We start from the raw sequence: 19524 nt of genomic DNA on the forward strand, positions 1-19524 counted from the left end.
AATGGCACATCATACACATTTTTTATTTAACCTCATGTCTTTTCTGTACAATATTAGAAATGCATTAATGATGTAAATAAACAAATATTTCACTTCCTTTTTTAAATAACAAAATAAACATTTAACTGCCTTAAAGCATTCCTTTAATGAATTTTGATACCACATATTTACAGACAAAAGTATCTTTATTTAAATATTTTTGAGTTTGTATACTCTATATAACAATTAATCAATTAATAAACTAATAAATTAGTTGATTATTTCAATAATTGATTCATCATAATGCATATAATTAATTGTGATTACTAAATTAATTGAGTATTTTAATAATCATCATGGGCTGCACAGTGGTGCAGTTGGTAGAGCTGTTGCCTTGCAGCACGAAGGTTCTGGGTTCGATTCCCGGCCCCGGTCTTTCTGCATGGAGTTTGCATGTTCTCCCTGTGCATGGTGGGTTTTCTCCAGGTACTCCGGTTTCCTCCCACAGTCCAAAAACATGACTGTCAGGTTAATTGGCCTCTCTAAATTGTCCCTAGGTGTGAGTGTGCATGGTTGTGTGTCCTGTGTGTCTGTGTTGCCCTACGACAGACTGGCGACCTGTCCAGGGTGACCCCACCTCTCGCCCGGATCGTTAGCTGGAGAGGCACCAGCAGCTCCTGACCCCACTGAGGGACAAGGGTGCAGGAAAATGGATGGATGGATGGAATAATCATCATTAATTAGAGCAATCATAATTGACCAATAACCAAATTAGTTGACGATTATTTCAATAATGAAACTTTCAAAATGCTGAGTAATGATGCTCCATTCATGAGCAACATATGTTTAGCTGTTTCTATTTAAAGTAGGAATAAATGTTCTAATTTTATTCTCCAGAAATGGTCGTTTTTATCCGTCGCTCTCGCTCTATTTTTATCCTCTACCTCTGTAGTGTGAGCAGCTAGGTGCGCCGCGGCGGTGGCAGCAGGACCTATTATTAGTCTGTGTGTAGACCAGCCTTTGGTGCGACTCAGAGTGAGGAAGTCCGTTAGAGTCGGAGCGTCGACACCTCGGACAGACAGGAAGAGCGAGGCGTACCGCTGCTGAGAGGAAAGAGTCCAGTCTGAGGAGCTCTGAGTCCAGGATGGACACCAAAAGTTTCCCTTTGACCAATTAACTCGAAATAAGGAATTACTTTGTTTCGCAGGACACTTTGTGTTTGTTTCCATCGAAGACGCCAGACGGAGGGAGTATCAGTCTTTTAAACTTCTCGGACCTCAGGATTATGGTGGTGAATGCTCCGGCTGTGGATCTGAAGGACGATCAAAATGCTGAAATGTAAAGCTGGAAGTTTCTCCTGCTGCCTGGGATTCGCCTCGCTGCTGCTGCAGGTCAGTCCAGACAACCAGGACGACGTTTTACCCAATTATTTATGCTGATTCAGGGGGAAATGTGTCAAATTTTACAAGACAGGCTAAAGTAGAACCAGTTTCTATTGCTGCTGTTCTTCCTTTTGCCTCAAATTCAATTCAAGCTGTTTGTTGTTGTCAGTTTTTCTCAACTTTCTCAAAGTAAAAAAAGACAAAACATGAGGTAGAAGATAAAGATGAGTCACTTATTTTCCTTATTATCTTGGCTAAAAACTCAGAGAGAAATAATGTTTCATTACGTCTGATCATATCGTTAGAAGAAAACATTTCAGATAGCTTTTTCTTGTTTAGAAACTTTGTTTAAAAGGCGTTTTCTGGCTTTTATCCTTTTATTCCGGTAATAAAATCTGTTATCTGTGCACCAAAGCATCAACTCGACAAGTAAATGGAAATTTTCTAATAAAATGACTTCTTAAAAATACTTCAAATCACAAAGCCTGAAGTCTGAATCAGAATTTAACTTTTACTCATTAGTGGTGAATATTTTAGGAAAGTTTTAGAGGAAACTGAAGTCTGTGTTTTACCGTATTTTGTGGTTTTTATCGTGGTGAAGATCATTTAAAACTTCTTTGCTGTTTATCAATTGATGCAAACACAAAAACACAAAGTTATTTGAAATCCAACATATCATTTATATATATAGGCCTGACACAGTAATCAGTAATTAGTAGCATTATAAATTAAAACAAGCTCAATGATTTCAATTTGCATGATTTATTGTTTTTCTACCAAAAACTGGATGATGAAAGTTTTCATTCTGGCTCCTTATTTTGAAGGATAATTTAGTTTAGAGACTTTATAATTCATTTCATTTGTTGTTTTGTTTATTTATTCTGCATATTTAAAAAGTCTTCCAGTTCCACTGTCATTAGAATTTAAAGTTTATTGATCTTTGAGAATGGTTTCTTGTGTTTTTATGCTATTATTATTTAAAATGGTCTCAAAACAACAATGTTATCATTTATCGCAATAACTTCTGAAACAATTTATCATCCAGCCAAAATTTGCTATTGTGACAGACGTAGTTAGATGAAGAATTGGTTTTTTTAATCACTAACCTGCACACACTAATCATTAAATTATATTTTTGAGTTTACAGGTATTTGCTGCTCTGATGGAAATCAGATTTAGGATTTATCGTGATATCGATAGTCCGATAATCTTCTCCCTGTAGCTCATTTCTTTATTTAAAACTCCAAACAGGAAACATGCTGCCATGTTCACATCAAATGTAGCTGCTGATAAGATCCATTAAGTTTATCTTTTCATGTTTTTGGGGTTTTGCTACATATGAATCCTCTTTTTTTCCAGATGAGTTGAAATTGTTGCCTGCTTCTGAAGCTCCACCAGTTTTCATTCGGTATTCTGTTATCCAGCTTGATTTTCCTCTGGATCACTTCCTTCTCTTCCCGTCTCTATCCTGGACGCTCCGCTGTCGTCTCTGAACTCCCTGAACTTCGTTATCTGCCAACCAACAGGCGGTCGCTTGACTCGAAACCTGATGGCGGCGAGCGGCCATCTTTAAATACCTGCAGCTGATTATCTGTCGCATCAAACTGCTTGAAGGAAGAGAAACTAAATTCAGGAAACTTTAATTTGTCCAAATTTATGCATCATGTTCAGATGTTAGACATGTTTTTCCCATAATGTCTGTCCACTTTGGACAGTATTTTTCCTTTTTATCTTTTCCTCTTTCCTTTTTTCACTTTATTCTCCTTCCACTTTTTTGTTTTTCATTTTTCCCCTTTTTATTTTTTCACTTTTAATCCTTTTTTCATTATCTTTTTCATTTTTTTCCTCTTTCCCCCCTTTTTCTCTTTCTCTTTTTACTTTTTCTTTCCCCCCTTTTTCTGATTTTTATTTGTATTTTTTCCTTTTCCCCTCCTTTTTCTACTTTCCCATTTTCTCCTTTCTTTGAACAAATATTTAGTATTTTTATGTATATTTCTAAAGTTTCTTGTTTTATAATTTTCTCTTATCCAGACCAGTTTCCATGACAGATGTGATGAATTGAACCTGGAATCTTTTTAAAGATCTTTTAACCTCTGAGGAGGAACCTCTGCATTTTCTCCAGCAAATCAATCAATTTATCAATAATTACTAACAGAGCACTTTTAATACAAACTAACACAATCTGATTTGCAGCAGGTCACTGATCAAACTAACTAAAAATTTAAGAAAAAATAGAAAGAAAAAAATATATAAATAGCAATAAAATTAAATGAGTTGCTTAATTGTTAGTGGCTGAAATGGAATTAAAATAATAAAACACAAATGGATGAAAAAATGCACATCTTTTAAAATTATTAAGATGTTTTGATAAATACTGATTACAGCTTTTACAGTTTGACAACTTGTGAAAGTTTGAGTCAAACTAAAAATAAAAGTTCAGATCTAAAAACTTGAGACTTGACTTAGACTCGTGCTCTGAGACCCGAGTCCCAGTTTTATCTGATTAAAACTGAAGTAAGCCGATGTCTGAGCTAAAAACTGATTTACTGTGAAACAAGAGAGCTGGATTATTAGCTAGTGATGTTGGTGGATTATTATGGGATGCTAGCGACTCATAGCAATCTGTTGCTGTTAGCGTTAGCTTCATAATGACGACCAGATGAACAGATAAACTCTGTATTCAATGACTTGGGATCATTTCAGAACAAAATAAACATGACGCTCTCACTGCCAAGCTAGCTGCTACATTACACTTCCTGCTGGAAATGTCAAAATAGAAGCACTTCCTGTGCCCTTCAGTTTAAGACTCATTTACTTCCTCCAATTTGTCTCATTAATAATTTTGTAATTTACACCTTAAATTTGTGAAGAAAACTATCCAAATCAGATTTAGTGTAATATGAATACAACTTAATTATTACAGCAGAAATTCAGGCATAATAGTTTCTTTGAGCATAAATATATATTTATACTCATCTAATGAAAGAATTACTACATTGGATCACTTTCCAAAATAATGGTAATTTTGTGATGATTAATTAAATGTTGAATGATTAAAATATAACTTTTAATAAAAATAAATATATTTAAACATAATTATTAAATGTTAATTTCATTATTTCGGCCTGAGATTTCAGATCTAGGCGACGCAGAGTGAGAGGTTTCCTAGATGTTTAAGAACGGATTAGAAAACAGTCATTTCAGCCAGTGGAGACTTGAAACTTAACCTATTTTCCGCACTATAAGGCACCTAAAAACCTTCAATTTCCTCAAAAGCCGACAGTGCGCCTTATAATCCAGTGCGCCTTATATATGGACCAATATTGAGCCACAACAGGTCTAGCAGCTACGGTAAGCAGCCGCCGACTTCATTTTCCCCCGTAGAAGAAGAAGTGCGTGGTGCATGCTGGGATAGCTGTCAGAACGCTGGTTTGTTAATAAAGTTTGACTGACCCATCTACCTACTGACCTGATAATCAGGTCGTCTGCAGGTCATTTAGCGCCAACATGCTGTGTGCAAACGGAGAAGGGTGACCATCGTCCGGCCCAGAAATCTCTCCTCTCCGACCCGAGTCGGACTGTTTTGTTGACATTTTTTATGTCAGCAAAGTGGCTTTAGATATTCATCCGGGTGCTTCGACTAGGGTTACCAAGGGACCAGCCCCTATACATTTAAAGCCGGGGAGTTCGGGGGAAGAGAGACAGAGACTGCGGCGGCAGCGTGTCGGTTGGTCTGTGTTACCCAGAAAGCAGTTGGGCTCAATATCACAACACCAACACCGTGAGTGAAACAATGACTGGGGCAGCCTACGATATAAAGCACTCGGTACCACTTCTTTATTATTACACGTCCACATTTGTAGAGTACGGAACAAATCACATCCCGTATTGCGGAACAGGTGGAAACCGTAACTGTAGCGTCTTTTCTATGCGCCTTATAGTGCGGAAAATTCGGTAACTTGGACTAGGACAAAATGCCCTGTAAATATCTCTGGTTTGAGGACAAAAGGTTTTAATAGTCGAGGTGCCAGGATGCAGAGATGCTGCTGTCATAATGTTTTTCCTGATCATCAGATGTTTAGATTACATCAACGTCTGGAGGAATTTGACCTTCGGATTCTCTCCAGTCTCGGTTTAAGTCTCCTCCTGAAAGTTTCCCAGAACAATGGCATCAAAGCGCCGCTCCGCCCTCGGAGCCGCTTGTCGGAGTTGGACACCTGTCCCCTGTAGACTTGAAAGCTGGCTGTAAAAGTTTGCTTTTTCCTGCTTCCCAAACAGGTTCCCATACCTCACATCTGTAGAGGTTTCACTAGTTTCTCTTTTTTTCCTCCAGCGTTTCTCGCTCCTGAATCCAGTTTTTCCTTTTCATGTTGTTTTAGGAGTTTGAAACAAAAGCATCAAGTTTTTAAAAAAACAAAACATATTTTTAACAGAATCTGAACCAGGTGAAGCCAAAACTGACACTTTTTAAAATATTGTGTATTTTTTTGCACTTTGAGTTTTTTCTTCTTCAGTAAACACATAAAAAAAATCTGTTAACGATTAATCATTTAAAATTAGTTGACGATTATTTCCATAATCAGTTAATCACAATTAATCTGTTCATTATTAAAAAAACTAATCAAATATATAAACTTTTACCTTTAAGGAATGAATCACAGAAAACATCAGACTGAAACACCAGAAAGATAAATTATTTTTGACACATGAAACTAAAAGTTACATTTTTTAGACTCAAGGTGAGATTTTGCTTCTGATCAGTGAACGCACCATTTTTTGTAGTTTTGGCTTCATGTCTGCTTTAATCCTGTTATTCATCCAGCAAATTGACTTTTATAGAGTCTAATTTAATGTCCAGTTAGTGATTAAACTATTAAAATTAGTTGACAATTATTCAAATAATAAATTAATTGGGATTAATTATTGCAGCCCTAATCTGTCCTTTATTAGAAATAACACTAATAAAATGTATAAACTTACTTAAACCAAAGTTTACACTTTATAATATAAACACCAGAAAGAAAAAAATATTTTTGATAAAAGAAGCTAAAAGTTTTTAGACTTTAGTTTCTATTTCTATACTCATTCCCATTTTTATTTTTTCATTATTTTATATTTAGGTTTATTATTTATTTAGATTATAATATCACACTTGTGTGTACATATGTTTTTATATATATCACTTATTTGTATTTGCTAATCTTTCACACTTTGGATGTAGTAGCTTGTCAACAGATTGATAATTTCCTGTTGAGGATCAATAAAGACGTATCTTATTCTATGTGTGTAAGAGAGACATTTTAAAACATACAATATTTACATTTATTTTATCCATGCTGTAGGATGTAGAACATTAGTCAAGATATTTTTAATAACAGTAATAAATTATATTATCAAATAATGAATTTAAACTCTTTTTTTCAGTTCATTTGTATTATTTTTGTCTATTGGAAAAGTTTGAAAACGTTAAATGCTTGAATTTTACTGTGAGAAAAACATCTGAACTCCAGTAAATGTTATTTATGTTCTGTGTAGGCGTGAAGTTAAAGTCATATTTGTCCTGAAAGTCCGTTAAAGTGCTCTGTATGCTGCTGCAGGTTGTGAGCAGTGCAGCTCCCACAGAGCATCCTGCAGCCTCTGCTCCCTGCAGCATCTCTGTGTCTGGATCGGTGTCCGGTCCGAACTCCGTTTCTCTGACTCTGACCACCGCCGGACTGAACTGCTCCTTCTCCGTGGCGTCGCCGGACGTCGGAGCGGACGCCTCCGAGTGTCGCAGAGTCCCAGAGCGGAACAAAACGGAGCGGAACGAAACGGAGCGGAACGAAACGGAGCGGAACGAAACGGAGCGGCCGCGTGGCGCCGCTGGCGGAGTTTTCACCTGCACGTTGGATCACCTGGAGCCTGGAGCCGCCTACCTGCTGCAGGTCCGATCGCAGACGGACGATGAGTCGGCCAACGCCACGCTGCACACCAGTGAGTTACAAAAACTTAGATTTGATTAATCGCATCATAATTTAAATGATTTATTGTTTTTCTCTTTCTAGCAAAAACTGGATGATAAAATTAGCTTTAAATAGGATTTAATGGCAGAAGAAAAGGGACACAGAACGCTGTATTTGGTTTAAACGTCTAACAAAAACCATATTAAAAGAAGTAAAATTCACTCCAAAACACACATTCTGGACAAATGTTATTATATTTAAATCAACACAGACACAGAATGAAAGAAAATATCATTTTCCACATTACTGTTATTCTGATTTCATGCAAAACGTTTTATTACATCTCCGTCTATTAATAGCCGTTCTTTGCTCTTCTTCTGCATATTTAAGCCTGCAGAGGCATTTCCTTCACTTGGACTACATTCATAATGTTGACAGCCTCTTAGCCTCACTGTCTGATTACATATATCCGCTGTTTAAAGGCCATGGTGTTCTCTTCACATGTGTCCGGCTGATATGATTTATGCAGCCACCGAGTAAAACGAAGGAAACTAATAAATGGAAAGATCTGAATTTGATTGTTCATACTTCAGTGAAAGAGTCAGATAGGGGGGGGGAAGCAAATTTGAATCGCCTAAAATAGCCTTTGATTTGTAATTTTCTTTACGCTGCAATTATCCACCACACTTTTTCCTTCCACTCAACTTTCCATTATTATGCAGGATAATGGAAACAGCCTGTTCAGTGGATCCTTTTGTAGGGTAGCGATATCTGTCTGCTGTACAACTGTCTCAATTAATAGAAAATGGACGGCTAAATTTCTGCCAAAAAACTTGAGAAAAATTGTGAGAAAAAATTGAAATTTTGAGATTAGTCTAGAAAAATTCACAATTTTTGATTTTGAAAAGTTGAAAATTTGCATAAAAAACAAAGAAATTCTCTAGGAAAAACTTAAAAACTTTAGTGTAAGAAAAGTAAAATGTGCTAAATAGAAGTTTTTAGATTATTTTCAGATGTTTTCTGCAATAAATAAATAAATTTCTGAGTATGAAAATTTGGAAGAAAGAAATCTGAAATTTTGAGTTTAATCTCTGAAATTCTCTAGAAAATGTCATAAATTTCTTAGTTTGAAAAGTCAAAAAATTGCTTGAAAAAAAAACTACAAAAATTTGAGATTAATGTAAGAAATTTTCTAGAAAAAACTTGGAAATTTGACTTTTTTTGCTGAGCTTTGCTGAGCTTATTTGGCAGAAATTTTCTGCCAAAAAGCTTCTTTTTTAATCTATCATAATCTAATACACCGTCATACATCCTTTCCTTTGTAGTAAATCAGCCGGTTTTGGTTGAGAAATTGACGCTCCTCCCTCATGAAGCTCAGCTTTAGCTAAACCTTAAAGAGTTTGTAGGAGTGTTTATATTTCTAAACAGAACCACAAAAAGTGAATTTTTCATCTCAGACCGGATACTGTTTGGACTGTTTCGCTTTCCTGTGCTGGTATCGCTCCGCCATCTTTGTTTCTGTATCAACCGGCTCCTTAGGGATTACCAGCTGCGCCCTCTGCTGGATGGAGGCCAAACTACAACACTGAAAGAATGTTTATTATTGAATTGGAACAAATTTTAATCTATTTAAACCATTAATAAAAGTTGATTGTTTTCATCTTTCGTTGAATATAATTACAAATGAATGGTGTATTTTGACGGTTAGAAGTGAACTAAGCCCCAGCCCTGCGTGTCTCAAAGTTAACGAAGTCATGAAGCTTCCTCTCTGCTGCTCTGTGATTAGCTACAGGAACCGCAGCCCTGCTGAGGCAGAGCGATAGAGCTGCAGCGCTGCGTGTTAACGTGTGTGTGTGTGTGTGTGTGTGTGTGTGTGTGTGTGTGTGTTAGCATGCTGGCGGGCGTCCAGAACAGAAGTTGGACCCTCGGTGTGTATTTCCATGGTGGGCAGAGCTCCGGGTTCAGCCATTTCCTGCCTCCATTGTTTCTTTGTTCTGTGGGAAAGGGTGTGAGGCTGCGTGCGTGTTGCGTTTGGAGGAAACGGGGCGTTGCAGCGTCCAGTTGAGTCCCGACGGTAACCTGCAAACAGTCGGCCCGTCCTGCTGGAGCGGCCTTATCTCTGGAGGCTCCGCTGACCTTTAGAAACTTTTGTTTTAGTTTATAAACTCTTGAAACGCTCGATGGTTTGACCTCGAAAACATTCTGAAAACATTATGGACGCCCCTTTAAATGTTCAGATCCATTAAAGGGAAGGTTCAGCTTGATGATTAAAATTCAGCCTGATTTACTGAAAAACGTTTAAAATTTACAGTCTGAGGGATTTAGGAGCTGCTGTCCATCCATCCATCCGTCCATCCATCCATCCATCAATCCACCCATCCATCCATCCATCCATGCATCCGTCCGTCCATGCATCCGTCCATCCATCCATCCATCCATCCATCCATCCATCCATCCATCCATCCATCCATCCATCCATCCATCCATCCATCCATCCATCAATCCACCCATCCATCCATCCATCCATCCATGCATCCATCCATCCATCCATCCATCCATCCATCAATCCACCCATCCATCCATCCATCCATGCATCCGTCCGTCCATGCATCCGTCCATCCATCCATCCATCCATCCATCCATCCATCCATCCATCCATCCATCCATCCATCCATCCATCCATCCATCAATCCACCCATCCATCCATCCATCCATCCATGCATCCGTCCGTCCGTCCATCCATCCGTCCATCCATCCATGCATCCGTCCGTCCATGCATCCGTCCATCCATCCATCCATCCATCCATCCATCCATCCATCCATCCATGCATCCCTCCGTCCGTCCGTCCATCCGTCCGTCCGTCCGTCCGTCCATCCATCCATCCATCCATCCATGCATCCGTCCGTCCATCCATCCGTCCATCCATCCATCCATCCATCCATCCATCCATCCATCCATCCATCCATCCATCCATCCATCCATCCATCCATCCATCCATCCATCCATTTTCCATTTCATTTATAAACTTTGAACTCAATCTGTTGAAACTAAAATTCAATCTAAAAGTTGTTTTCTTCAAACTTCTTTGGGATTTTTCCCCAGTTGGATTAGAAATGTGAGCAGATTGTCTTTATGTGAAGCTTCTGGTGCCAATAAGCTTAAAACCGGTTCTGTAAACTGTCTGTTTGGTGTCGAAGCTTTTTGTCGTAAACAGCTGGACTTCCTTTGAAGGTTTTTTTTTTATCTGTTTTGGATGTAAAGTCCAGAAATATTTCTGCAGGAAGAGCATCTGTCTCCTCACAGGGTGACTCGCTAAAAAAACAAAAAAACGTCTCGACCCATTTCAGAGTTCTGGTTTGTTTTCCCACCAGTTCTGTCTCTGAGGACTGATGGGTGTGTGTTTGTGCCAATCTTATCAGGATGAGATAAATCTGCTTCTCCGGTTTTTTGTAGCTGAAGCTTTAGATCTGAGGTGTGTGTGCACTGTAAAAGCTGATTTAATGTGTTTTCTGATGGTTTCTGTGTTTTGTTGCATCAGGGCCGTCAGCCGTGGTCGGCCTGGCTGTGACCTCCAGGACCTGCAGCAGCCTGGGCCTTTCCTGGCAGGCCGGCCCAGGCAGGACACAGCGCTTCAGGCTGCAGCTGCGGGAAAAGGCCCAGGGCTCCAATCAGTCCGGTACGTTTACAATTCACAGAGTTTAGAAAGTTAACTTTTCATTTGTCTGCACTATAAATCAATTTGATCAATTAATCGAATTTATGGTTTTCGAAGATACATTTTTTGATAAAGCATTTCTTTTCATCAGTGCATTATTCCTGAGGGTTTCCATAGTTCAGAGTGATGTCAGCGCCCACGGCGGCCATCTTGTTTAACAAGCATTTTGCATTTCTATTTATTTACGCTTTGATTTCAGATCAACTCTACGACTGAATATCAGCGCCAGGCTACGATGCTTTTGTAAATTATGAGAATAAAGTCAGAATATTTCAAGAATACAGTCACACGAAAATAAAGTTGAATTAATAGAGGAATAAAGTCATATTAACAGAATAAAGTTGGAATTTTATAAGAACTCCAACACAAAAAAAGACAAAAATTTACAACGAGAAATGTTGAGAAGTTTTAGAAATATTTTATTTTTTAACATATTAGTATCAAATTATTATCAGTGGCAGAACTTTAAACAATACAAACAATCATGCAAACAATTGAGTCTATTTTGAAGAAAAAAAATACAAAATTAGCTTTTTTTATCATAAAATTTTTTTGTAACTAAGATTGTTTCTTATAAAATATAATTTTGTTTTTGCTTCTGTTGTAACAATATTCTTGTTAGGAATCTAAAATTCTCTGATATTCAGACTCTTTCTGTCTGATTGAGATAAATTATTAATTTTTAAAAATATTTATTTGTTTTTTAGAAAAGAAAGTGAACAACAGCAAAAAATTTATTTCACTCGTATATGGTATAAAAAATTTTTTGATTTATTTTGAAGCCATAATTTTTGAGCTAATACTCAAAAAATATGGGAATAAACTAGAATGTATAAATAATAAACCACGGAGAAGAAAACTGAATTGTGCTTCTCTACCAGGACAAACGAGCAGCTTCAGGGTCATGTAACTGTTTGTATCTCCAGATCTGCTGAAGAATGAGACTTTAGGAAGCACGACGACGCGGCACACGCTCAATGGCCTGACGCCAGGGCGCCTGTACGTCGTTACCATGGTGACGGAGGCTGGCGGCCTGCAGAGCAGCAGGACGGTCGAGGCTCAGACAGGTAACCCGATCAGAAACGGAGCGACGTGAATGAAAGAGAAGGTTTTAATGCTGCTTTCCCTCATCAGCGCCCGCCGCCATTTCCAACGTCACCTCGGAAAACAACGGCACCAGCCTCCGGTTGTCGTGGCAACGTCCTGAAGGCGACGTGGACGCCGTGGTCGTCACCTTCTTCGACAACAACACGATAATCCAGGAAACGACTCAGCTTGGAAACGCCACCGAGGTTGCCGCCTACCAGCTCACCCCCGGCTCGGCCTATCAGGTGGAAGTGATGTCAGTCAGCGGCTCTCTGACGAACCAATCAAAACTCGCCGTCAGGACAGGTGAGAAAAAACTGAGCCAAACTCTTTATGTTTGTTTTTTATTCCTTCTTCATCTTCGTCCTGTTTCTGTTCGACCTTCAGCTCCGGCGGCGGCGTCACGCCTCCAGCTGTCTCCTTCTTCCGATGGCGGCCTTCTGCTAACGTGGGCGCCCCCCGCTGGCCGCTGGGAGAACTACAGGGTTTTCCTGTTAGACGGCGCGCAGCAGCTGGTTGACACCGCACTGGGCCGGGATGCAGTGAACTTTAGCTTCCCAGGGGCAGAACTGACGCCTGGCAGGCGGTACCGAGCCAAACTGAGAGTGGAGAGCGGAGGACTGGCGGCCGAGAGCGGCTGTGACGGGTCAACAGGTCAGACATTAAATTAACTTATTTATTATGATTAGACCCTAAAAAGTAGTAAGAGAAACACTCATGGCAATTGGATGGAAGAGAATTAGGGTTGCTGAAGAAAAAAAAATCATTATATTTGATTTTTTTTTTAAATAGATTTGCATGTTCAGGGTTCCCCCAGAGTATTTCAAGCCTGGCGGGTCACCAGGCTTTGCTTGCACCCCCAACAGGCTAAACACTTATTTTTATGTTTCCCTTTTTTCAGACTTCATAGTCGGTGTTTGTATTTTTAAAGATGTCTTCCACTAACACATAATTACCCAGTGTTACTTAAAAAAATTTTTTAACTCTAAAACAGTGTGTCGCTGGATGACTGCCGTGTTTTTGAGTTTATTGCAGTTTCCAAATATTATGAATTTTACCGATAATTTATTTGAACCAGTATTTTAGTTGCAAAATATTGTTTTTGCAAACCTCATCAACGTGTTGACCTTTATCTAATGTGGGTAAAACTCGCCTGCAGCTCCCGCTCCGGTGGTAGATCTCCACATTCGCCACTCGGATGAGACGTTGCTCAGCGCCATGTGGAACCACGCCCCTTCTGGGTCACGTGACGACTACTTCCTCACCATTCGCCATGGTAACGCCAAATCCCTGCTAGAGATAGATGAAGGCTTTTCAGCTCGGATGGTTTTTATAATTGCCGTCATCTTCCAGGTGACTCCATTGTGGACACGCGCCAGGTGGAGCCGAACATGAGGGAGTGCACGTTCAACGTACTCACACCTGGACGGCAGTACGTCGTCACCGTGACAACGAGGAGCGGGAATCTGAATACATCTGTATCAGTGGAGGGAAGGACAGGTGTGTCAACAATCCTGTTTTGTTGAGGTGATTAAACAAATGTAGTTGTAGTTTTGCTAAGATGAATGTTGGTGGTGCTTCAGCTCCGATGGCGCTGAGTACGATCAGCCTGAGCAGCTCGGGAGTGGACAGCCTCCAGGTGACCTGGAAGAAACCACCAGGGGACGTGGATTCGTACAACCTGACTCTGCTGCAGAACAAGTACGTAATTATGAGTAAACTTTACTTTCTGAAGTTTCTTGGGTGTAACGTTTGACACATTACAACCACAAACTTTGACATATTTCTTTGGGATTTCGCCTCAGAAATTGATACACATGATCACAAGACTGTGAAATGGAGGAAAAATGAAGTTTTCAAATTTAAAAAAAAATAAACGCAGATGGGAACAGCTAGCTAAAATGTTAGTTGCGCTGACGATAAAACACTAATCACAAATATTAGTGCCACTAACAATAAAGCGCTAAGCCAACACGTTATTAAGCAAAGGCTAATGTTATAGCACTATACCAACACTGTATTAAGCGTAAGCTAATGCTAAAGCGCTAACCGTAATCCATATTATATCTGCCCTTGAAAGACCCTCAAACACCAATTTAATTTTGACATTATAGTTTAAATGTACTACAATGAGGTGACGCTCATTTTGCTAAACATTTCTGTTTTATTTGTAGAAAACATTGAAAATCATGAATTATGTTTATTCAGTAAAAATCCACTAATTTCTGTTAATCCCATGAAATCCCAGTAAAATACATTGAAACCATTTTTTTTTCCGAAAACACTTCAAACTCCACTCTTCTGGTCCTGCAGTGTTGTGGTCCAGAACCACAGCGTTCCAGCTGGTTCTAACTCTCTGGTTCTGACCGGTTTGACGCCTGGCGCCCTCTACAGGCTGCAGGCTGCCACTATCAGCGGGGAGTTTCAGTCTAAACCAATCAGTCTGGAGGCTCGAACAGGTGAGTTTACGCCGTTCTACATGGTTTGGTGTGCTTGAAAAAAAACCAGAGGCTGTTTTCTGCACAGGGAAACTTATTGTTCAGAACCGCTAATGACAAACAAACACACAGTGGTTTATGTAACCAAGTCTGCTTGGCAGTCAGTTGGGATCTTATTGTGTAGAAACAAAATCCCCATCCAGCTTTTTTCCCAGCGAACACAATCAGCGGCCAAAACAGGAAACCCAACAATCAACAGAGCAGGAATGTTCGAACATTACGATTGTGACCAAAGCGCGGCTGTTCGGAAAATAAATCTTTACAATAATAATTACCAGAATTTTAGTTTAGCTTTTAGGTTTAGTTTAGCAGAAATCGCTTCTTTTTCAAGAATTCTTTGTCAGGAATTATTTAGAGTGAAATATTTCCCTTTGAATTTAAATTAAATTTCAAATTGAATTTGAATATTTACTAATAAAACTCGTGTACATTAGCTCTATGTTTAAAGAAAAACATTAGATTTTTATTTTGTTTTACAATGTTGTTGTTATATTCTGCATTTTATTTCAGGTACAAAATATTCAGAATAAGGCCCGGAAGAGAAAAATATTTTTTTAATTACAAGAATTATAATAAAATTGTATAAATTTGAATGAAAAAAATTAAAAAATGACTTTTTTCCCAGTAGACTTTTTAAAAATAAATATGTTTAAATAAAGTCCATTATTGTAGCTCAATTTTAAGACTTCCTGATGCATCTGCTGCATAGAAAAAATATATTTGTATACTTTTATTATTACGCTTAAAGAAATGAAGTTAAATTTAAACTAATAAACATAATTTGTAAATATTTATATATATGTGTATGTATGTGTATGTATGTTTATATATATTTGTGCACACACACATGAATGTGAATGCCTCAGCTTGTTTGCATTTCTTCAAATTAAAAATACAGATTTGAATGGATTTTGTGTGAAAACAGGACCCTAATTTAACTTAAATTTAAATTACACTATTTTATTTTAGTTTTTAGGTGAGTTAAGTGGAACATTTATGTTTTATAGAAAATGGCATCAGAAAATCCTGCAGTTTGCAAAAAACTGCAGGATTTATATATATATATATATATATATATATATATATATATATATATATATATATATATATATATATATATATATATATATATATATATATATATATATATTCCTCAAACTATTGTGGAAATGTTGTTTGTGCATGAAGATGCATAAACAACATTTATGTTGTTTATGCGTGGACGAACTCGTCGGAGTTTCAGGAGGGGAACCGGACCAGCGCTGGTCTGGTATGAACAGCTTTCATACACTGTTTTTGTAACCTTTACATGTTGTTTAGCATTTATTTTGCTCAAAGTTAGGAGCCACAGTAGAGACCAAACAGCAAATCTTCATTATCTCCTTAAATGGCATTCTAAGTTCATGACATTCTAAGTTTATGACTGAGCTTTGTTGTTTTGTTTTTTTTGGTGATTTGTGTGCCGGGTCACAGTTCTCGCAAAGAATGTGATAATATCAGGCGCTGCTTAAAACAATGTCCGACATGCCTAAAAAAGAAAGCTTGGAATGTACAACAAGGACAAAGACACTCCCAGGACACACACACGCACACACACACACACACACACACACACACACACACACACACACACACACACACACACACACACACACACACACACACACACACACACACTACAATGTTGTCACAATAGGCGGAAAAAATTGTCTATACAATAAATTTTCTTAGCAGGAAATTTGTGTGTGTATACTTGTATTTGTGGTTTGTGAGGACCAATGAGTCTTATGATTTTATGAGGACATTTATTAAATAAATTTACTCTCCCTTTTAAGGCTTCAGACTTTTGTTTTTCGAAGTATTTTTGAGTAATTTAATCTTAAATTAGGGTATCGAACATGAGATCTGAAGGCAAAACAAAGAATGATAACAACTTATAAAACCCCATTTAAGAAAAGGAAACAAATAATAGCATTTGTGCAAATTTTTATCGAAGTTTTGAAATGTTGCAAAAAAGAAACGAAAATGTAAATTGGGCTCGTTTCCATGAACTGGTTTGATTTCATAATGTCAGAATTTTTTTCTAGCAAATTTCCAACCTCCCTGTTTATTCTAGAAAGTTTCTAAGATTCTTTGATGGAAATTTACTCCTTTTATTTTTCTATCTGCTCTGGTCCTAATACGGCGTCGTACTTTCCATCTTCCCTTTTCCTCATTAACTCTTTTTCTAAAACCCTAAAACAATCTCAAGCGAATGAAAATTATATACAAAACTGAGGATTTTGCATAGAATTTTCTAAAGTGTTACTTAAAAATTTTGATAAAATAAACGCTTCATGGAATAACTTCAGTTGACAAGTTGAGCTTTTGAGCATTTTGATGTTTATTAAATGTTTATAGTGAAAAATAATCCACCATCTGAGATGTCCAACATACTTAAAATTGTTTATTAAATTTGATCCTTCAGATTCTGGAACATGATTGAGTTTTGTTGACAGGTTTTCCCACTATCTTTTCCTATTTGATGTCATTTCTCAGCGCCAGCCGCCGTCTCTAAGGTGATGGTTGCCAATGGCGGCAGGTCGGACGCTCTGTACGTCTCGTGGCTTCCTGCGGACGGCGTGGTGGACAGCTACCTGGTCCAGCTGGAGGACAGGAAGCGGACCGTCCACATGCTGCCCGTGTCCAGCTCCTCGCCGCCTGAGTGCTCCTTCAACTCGCTGGAGGCCGGACACCTGTATTCAGTCGTCATAGTAACCAGGAGCAGCAAACTGGAGAACGCCACAGTGGTCCAGGCTCGAACACGTGAGACTTTCCTGGACTTTTTTACATGTTTGTTGTTGTTTTTTTCTTTTGTTTTATTTACCAAACCAATCTGGGTTTGTTCTGTTCGTCTTACAGAACCGGCGACGGTGGGAAACCCAAACGCCGTTCACGCTGGAAGAGACGACTCCCTGAAGGTGAGACAATAAAAACAAAAATACCCTTTTACCAAAAGTGGTAAAAAATAAAAAAAATGTCACCACCTCTTTATTTCCAAAAAATGATTTAGGCAAAATAAACAACTTTTAGCGAAAAAAAAATAAATAAAATAATTGTGCTATTAACTTAGGTTGGTAACATTATAACAAAACTGTGCAACGTTTTAAACTGACTGAAAAGTTGTAATAAATCTGCAACAATTTTATAATAATTTTAACTGATTATAATACTGCATTAAAGCTTAATTTGTAACTGATTTACTGTTGCAGTAAAGCAGGAACATGACTCAGCGGTCAGCAGACCTGCAGCTGTCTGAGTGTAAACCCTCTGGTGTCGCTCAGGTGTTTTAACTCCGGCTCTGTCCGCAGGTGTACTGGCATCACGCAGCAGGAGATCTGGACCGCTACGTGGTTCTGATCAGCTACAACCACAGCGTCCTGCAGAACCAGAGCATCCCCACCGGACACAACGAGTGCGCCTTCTCGTCTCTGACGCCGGGGCGACTCTACACCGTCACCGTGGAAACATGGAGCGGCAGCTACGTCAGCAGCATCTCCACCCACGGACGAACTCGTGAGTCGGAGTTTCAGGAGGGGAACCGGACCGGCGCTGGTCTGGTTTCTCACTGACGGTTTTGTTTTTCAGTTCCTGCAGCTGTGAGGAATCTGTCGGTCAAGAACGCAGGAACAGCGGAGCTGAACGTTACCTGGAGCCCCGCCCTCGGAGACGTCGACCATTACGAGGTTAGTTCAGTCTAATCATCTTTTAAACACCATTTAATTAATGATTCACAAAGTGCTTGAATTTTACTGTGGAAAAGTGAACAAACAACCTCACCTGAATCACCTGTTTAAGGTGGAGTTTAACCCAGTGGTCATTTATTTATTCGTTTCCAGGTGACGCTGCTCTTTAACGACACCCGGGTCTTCCCTCCCGCCATGAAGGGCAGCGACGTGCATCATCACCTGCTGACCTCTCTGACCCCGGGGCGCCTCTATAAGATCATGGTGTCCACCTTCAGCGGGCCTCTTCAGGTCGCCCAGGTGATGGAGGGACGGACAGGTGGGACCAAAGACTTCGTCTCTCCTGATAAAACAAATCTGAGTCCAGATCTTATGAAAGCAGATTCTGTTTTCCAGTTCCCAGCGCTGCAAAGAACCTGAGGCTGATTCCCCAACCCGGCCGGACGGACTCTGGCGCTGGGCTGCTTTTCTCCTGGACACCGGGACACGGAGACCTGGACCTGTACAAAGTGTCTCTGTCAACCATGGTGAGACGGATTCACTCACACTCTCCCTGTAGGACTGGGGAATAAATCAATATGAGTGATTAATTGAATTTGTGTCATTTAAAGTTTTAAAGTTTTGGATTTTTTTTCTGTGGTATTAGAGGCATAATAATCCAAGAACATGCTCAAAGATAAATAAACCTTAAATTCTAATGAAGTGGAAGAAAATTTAATATACAAAATAAAACAACAAATAAAATAAATTGTAATCTCTCTGTAAACAACATTGTCCTTCCAAGAGAAGCTAGTTGAGACCAAAACACCAGACTGCAGAGTTTTATCCTCCAGTTTTTGGTAGAAAGAGAGAAAACAATAAAACATGAACATGTAAATTATGTGATTCATTTTTCATGTGATTAATTGATGGTGAATTTCAATCGTACGTATAAATTAGACCAGAATTACTTGGTAAGGTTTTGTGTTTTTGCAGTGCGGAGCGTCTTCAGATGAAGATGGACGCTAACATTTGGCTCCTTTTGTGTTTTCCAGGATGGCGTTCCCATCGACACTCGTCCCGTCCCCAAACACGTCTCTTCCCTCGACTTTTTAGATCTGATTCCAGGCCAGGCTTACCGGGTCTCCATCCAATCACAGAGCGGGACGCTGACCAATAGCAACACAGCCTCCGGCAGAGCGGGTAACGCTGCTGTC

General features: G+C 39.0%; 1 protein-coding gene across 3 annotated transcripts in view; it reads left to right on the forward strand.

Moving 5' to 3' along the window:
- Window positions 1-826: 826 nt before the first annotated feature.
- Window positions 827-19524, forward strand: part of ptprb (protein tyrosine phosphatase receptor type b) — a 33044-nt gene continuing 14346 nt past the window's right edge. Inside the window, exons 1-18 of one of the 3 annotated variants that reach the window (XM_008400845.3) lie at window positions 827-1370; window positions 6959-7154; window positions 7185-7334; window positions 10843-10980; window positions 11946-12086; window positions 12154-12411; window positions 12493-12759; window positions 13265-13381; window positions 13459-13605; window positions 13689-13806; window positions 14419-14564; window positions 17142-17408; window positions 17505-17563; window positions 17954-18158; window positions 18231-18328; window positions 18482-18647; window positions 18725-18855; window positions 19363-19510. In XM_008400845.3, coding sequence (XP_008399067.2) covers window positions 1308-1370; window positions 6959-7154; window positions 7185-7334; window positions 10843-10980; window positions 11946-12086; window positions 12154-12411; window positions 12493-12759; window positions 13265-13381; window positions 13459-13605; window positions 13689-13806; window positions 14419-14564; window positions 17142-17408; window positions 17505-17563; window positions 17954-18158; window positions 18231-18328; window positions 18482-18647; window positions 18725-18855; window positions 19363-19510 — 2815 coding nt within the window. In that variant the 5' untranslated portion in view covers window positions 827-1307. Of the gene's footprint in view, window positions 1371-6958; window positions 7335-10842; window positions 10981-11945; window positions 12087-12153; window positions 12412-12492; window positions 12760-13264; window positions 13382-13458; window positions 13606-13688; window positions 13807-14418; window positions 14565-17141; window positions 17409-17504; window positions 17564-17953; window positions 18159-18230; window positions 18329-18481; window positions 18648-18724; window positions 18856-19362; window positions 19511-19524 lie in introns of all 3 variants that reach the window. The other 2 variants (XM_081603925.1, XM_008400844.3) reach the window with 2 other exon arrangements.

Source organism: Poecilia reticulata, chromosome 23 (genome assembly GCF_904066995.2).
Source record: "Poecilia reticulata chromosome 23, P_reticulata-male-v2, whole genome shotgun sequence".
NCBI lineage: Eukaryota > Metazoa > Chordata > Actinopteri > Cyprinodontiformes > Poeciliidae > Poecilia > Poecilia reticulata.